The sequence below is a fragment of the Amphimedon queenslandica genome, unplaced genomic scaffold (assembly GCF_000090795.2).
Source record: "Amphimedon queenslandica unplaced genomic scaffold, v1.1 AMPQUscaffold_9902_Cont17854, whole genome shotgun sequence".
NCBI lineage: Eukaryota > Metazoa > Porifera > Demospongiae > Haplosclerida > Niphatidae > Amphimedon > Amphimedon queenslandica.
Genome location: NW_003549827.1, coordinates 1 through 4,575, shown reverse-complemented (window position 1 = coordinate 4,575; position 4,575 = coordinate 1). Strand labels below are relative to the sequence as shown.

General features: G+C 33.9%; 1 protein-coding gene across 1 annotated transcript; it reads right to left on the bottom strand.

Moving 5' to 3' along the window:
* Positions 1-18: 18 nt before the first annotated feature.
* Positions 19-4,569, bottom strand: LOC109590521 (myosin-2 heavy chain-like; the record flags this gene model as incomplete). Its single annotated transcript, XM_020006418.1, has 11 exons — positions 4,522-4,569; positions 4,215-4,475; positions 4,129-4,164; positions 3,472-4,074; positions 3,295-3,423; positions 3,044-3,232; positions 2,818-2,901; positions 2,247-2,474; positions 239-301; positions 111-182; positions 19-63 (listed from the first exon to the last, which is right to left on the bottom strand). Coding segments are annotated over exons 1-11 (1,717 nt in total), but the record flags the coding sequence as incomplete, so codon positions are not given.
* Positions 4,570-4,575: the final 6 nt, after the last annotated feature.

Here is a 4,575-nt window from a genome sequence, read left to right as displayed (position 1 = left end):
GCAAAATTTGACTCATACCTTGTGATGGTACAAGATAGTTGAACTGAATTTCTTTTTCAAGAGCTAAAGTATAAAAGCAATAATAAATAAATAAATAAATAATTACATACTTGTTTGTGTTGTTTGTATTTCTTTGTTTTCAGTTTCAATTTGATTCTTGACTTCATCATATGAATCTTTTACTAAAAATAATGATAATTAATTATACATATAAATAGCTTCACAAACAACAACATACCATCAATATCATATTCTTCATCATTATTCATTGTATAGTGTCCAGTAGGTAATTCCTGTAAGCCTACAGTGAATGACAATGTACAGTACATGAATATGTAATATATATACCATACCTTCTCAGTCTATATCAGTAATATGAGACCCGAGATATCTTCCCAAGGCAAAGCCAAGGGAAAATATTGCGGGGCGAGGGTCTCATATTACTGATAGAGACCGAGAAGGTATGGTACTTATAATATACCTTAGGGTGGGTATTAATTGCGCTCTTAAATTTTAGCATTTTTAAGGGGACCTTGATTTAGCAAAATGTAATATTAGTGAAAATAGAAAGCAAATCAATAGTAAACCCCCATTTAATAGCATAACACAACTCAAGTAGCCAAATCTATACATTTAAATAAGGTGCACTATAAAACTATTCACGCGACGTCATGGAATCGCTTCCGTCGATCACAGTATAAAAGGAGGTGCCCTGGGCACAATATGGCAGCCACATTTGAAAATAACAAAATGACTCCCGCGCCCGCACTGGCACTGTTCTTATCATGGCTAAATCACTAGCAAAATGCATTATAAAAACATCAAAATTAGTAAAGGCGAGACTGTTAACCTACAAGCACAGGTAGAAAGCATGGCAAGAAGAGAAATGGTATAATTGACTTGAAGTAATAATTTTTTACATTATTATCAAATATTTATATTGTATATTCTGAAAATTTGTCAACAGCCTAACAAACATGGTCAATAATGCTGTCAGGCTGGTTATAAGTGATATTGGCAAGGGTATAGCCCTCACTACTACATAGAAAACCAGCCCAGGAACTGCCACCACTGGGACCAGACATGCAGCCCTGCCGACTACATACCAATTATCAGCCACCGTCATCAAGTAGAAGTGGTCACAGCAAAAGGCCTCCACTTGGTCCTCAATCAGATCCTAGTACTGGTAGGAGTTGTAACATTCAACGAACCGCTGAAAGTAGTAAATACAAAAAATATATATTCTAAATTATTAAACATATAAACAATAACAGAGTTGAATGGATATGGGGATGGTGAGAAGCCTCCTGTATATGTGTACATCTTCCCAACTGTACCAAGTAATGCCAATCAAAATATAGCAGTACTGTGATGGTAATATACCAGCACAAGTATATGCTACACAACCAATTGTTATCGCCTTAGATCAGGACTGGTATCAGTCTCAATCATACTGATATCAGTCCTGAATCATGGTTTTTGTGTAATCAGTCATGATACAACTGCAAAAATCAGCCATGATACAATCATGATAAAATTTGTACTGATCCATGCCAGAATATCAGGCATGATCTATAATATAATGTGTCAGGGCTGTACCAGTATAGGATATCAGACATGGTCCATTATTTTGGGGCAAAAGTGCTGATTCAGGCATGATAACATTTGGTTGTGTAGTACGAGCCTAAAAAATATTAATGCCAATTAATGTATGATTACTTTACACTACACATTATACTTACTTCTGTATCTACTACATAATAAACTTGAATTACGACTACTAGCGGCTGGTTGAATTAGTGTTTTGAAGTACACTCGCTAAAAACGCTAAAATTAAGTGTCGCAATTGATACCCACCCTAAGGTATTCTATACTTACTGTAAGATCAAATCGCACAAGGCCTGCCATTTTGCATTTTATGATTGGTAGTGACAATCGATAGAGTAAATTTGACTAAAAGATAAGTCTGTTCTAGTCATTAGAGTGTCCTTTGATACTTGCATAAAACTGGCCACTAATAGCAGAAAGAAAAGGCCTAAAGTTGGGCAGCAAAAAGGAAGAGAAAAGGCAGCCATTTCTTCACCATGTGGCACTATGAAATCATTAAAACCACACAGGGGAGTATATCAAGGGTGCAGGGGGTGTATATGCATAATATACCACCCGGCGGTACCGTGCCTTTGATCTTACAGTAACTATAGTATATAATTAATATATACCAATCAGTGGCAATCACTAATCCTTACCTTCCAGTATATCATCTCTATCCATTCTTTTCAATGATTCCTTCAGTTCAGTTATTGTTCTATCCTTCTCATGACACCAGGTCTCAAGTACATGAGTTAATCTTGAATCAACTGGTGTCATCTCTTTAATTTCAGTTAACACTGATTCCTTCACTTCAAGACACTGTCCAATATGATACCAGTCATCTTCAACTGGTTCCAGTATCACTGATAATTGGGATATGTCACCTATAACAATAATAATTAATAATAAATAATTAATGATAATAATAATAAATAATATCTTTAAAATTATATACAAGTAGCACATAGTTTAGAAAAGAAATTTTATTCATTTTGATAGACATATTCTCCAAAATAAATTTCAAACTATCATATAATATAGATACATGTACATGCATGAGTCCAATTATGATGTACATGTACATGTATAGCCACAAATTCCCCCACCAATCACTACAAATTCCTATACTCCAAATATGGTAGCTACTAATATCAAATAGTGTACTCCTCCACAATCATTCATGTGGTCTATCAGTAGATACAGTTTATATTAGAGTACTGGACTAACCTTTACTGATATAAGTACATGTATGTACAGTCTCAGTCTCTTGTAATATCTTATACTCTTCTTTCTGCTCTACCAGAGCTTGTTCTAATCATTAAATTATAAGAAGAGGTACATGATAAATCATTAATAAATCACGTGTCTTTAAAATTATCAAAACAGTATACCAATGAAAATACACTAACATACATGTAAATACCTGACTGAGAGATAGTATATTCACACTGACCTGATACTTCCTTGTGATCTTTGACTTGCTGTAGTTCTAATTCTTGTTGAAGATCATCAATCTTTATTAGTAGTTCCTCTTTCTCTCTCAGAGCAGCTTCTTTCTGTTTCATTAAACTGGAGGATGTTTGTATCTCTTCCTTTAACTTCTTTTGTAGCTCCTCCAGTTGTTTATGAGTAAGCTCATTGTCTATAGTATAATAATGGTTGGAGTATATCAATCAACAATAATTATTAATAACACTATATAACCTGATCTTAAAGCTTCATAGTCCTTTCCAATCACAATACAAGGTTCCTTTTCTTCCTCCAGTTCTTTTTGAATACTTTTAACTTTCTCTTGTAGCAACATAACTTGATCCTCATCCTTTTCTGCTGTTCCTATACCCAATAGTTACATTATGTATCATATTAATAATATTGATGCACCTGCTGGTACTTCAGTTGTTAGTGTGGTATCTTTACTTTGTAAAGTAGGGCCCACATCAGAATCAGCATATGATTCTTGTTTCCGAACTTTCCAACTACCATCATCTCTAATGACTTTTAATTTTACATCATAGGGTGATTTAGCTGATGACAGTCTCTGTACATCTTTAAGTACTAAATCACTAGTATCTTTATCAGTTACAACTGTAACAGACTCAAGTAGTGATGGTACTTTTAAAAGCTCTTCTTCCAAAAATAGACAATACTTCATTTTAAACTCCTTAACCACTCCTTTATATTCCTCAATAACTGGTTTAGCCTCCTTTATATTGAACTCATTTACAAAAGCCTCCAGCAAGCTAATATCATCAAGTGGACTCTTATCACATAACAACTGTAAAATGCCACTAATATCTTTACATTGAGCTAACTGACGCCTAAATAATGTGTAGTATATACCCAGTACATGTTTGATATCATCAATGGATGGAGACTGAGAATTGAAGATCGTGATTAATCCAACTTTGAAGAATGTCTCCCCCAACTTTAATCGCATCAACTTAAATTCCAAAATAACACTCTTACGAAGATAAATGAAGGGTCCTTTAATAAAATAATTAATACAATAAGTTATAAATTAAATAAAATAATTCTTACCTGGTCCAACCTTATCACCACTCCAATAGACCTCTCCTATACAATAATCATTAGTTACAGGTATATGTTATAATACATGTACTTACTGTAGTCTCTCATGATAGAATATCCTATATCATCAGTGGCTGTGTATTTACATAAAATATCAGCAAATGCCTTAAGTTTTTTACAATTAGCACAAACAGCTTCCTTTATTTCACCCAGTAGTTCTTCTCCTTGTCTATAACGTGAAAGAATCATCTCTTTTATAAGACCTGCTCGACACAGATCTATATACAACTGAGGTAATGCAGACACAAGAAATTGGTTCAAGGAATAACAAGCAAAAATTCTACAAGCAGGATGCACTAAAAATAAACAAATTAATAATACACTCATTTTTATTAAACTCACTCTCCATATCTATTCCATCAGCTACTCCATTCTCTCCTAATTCCCTCAATGCTG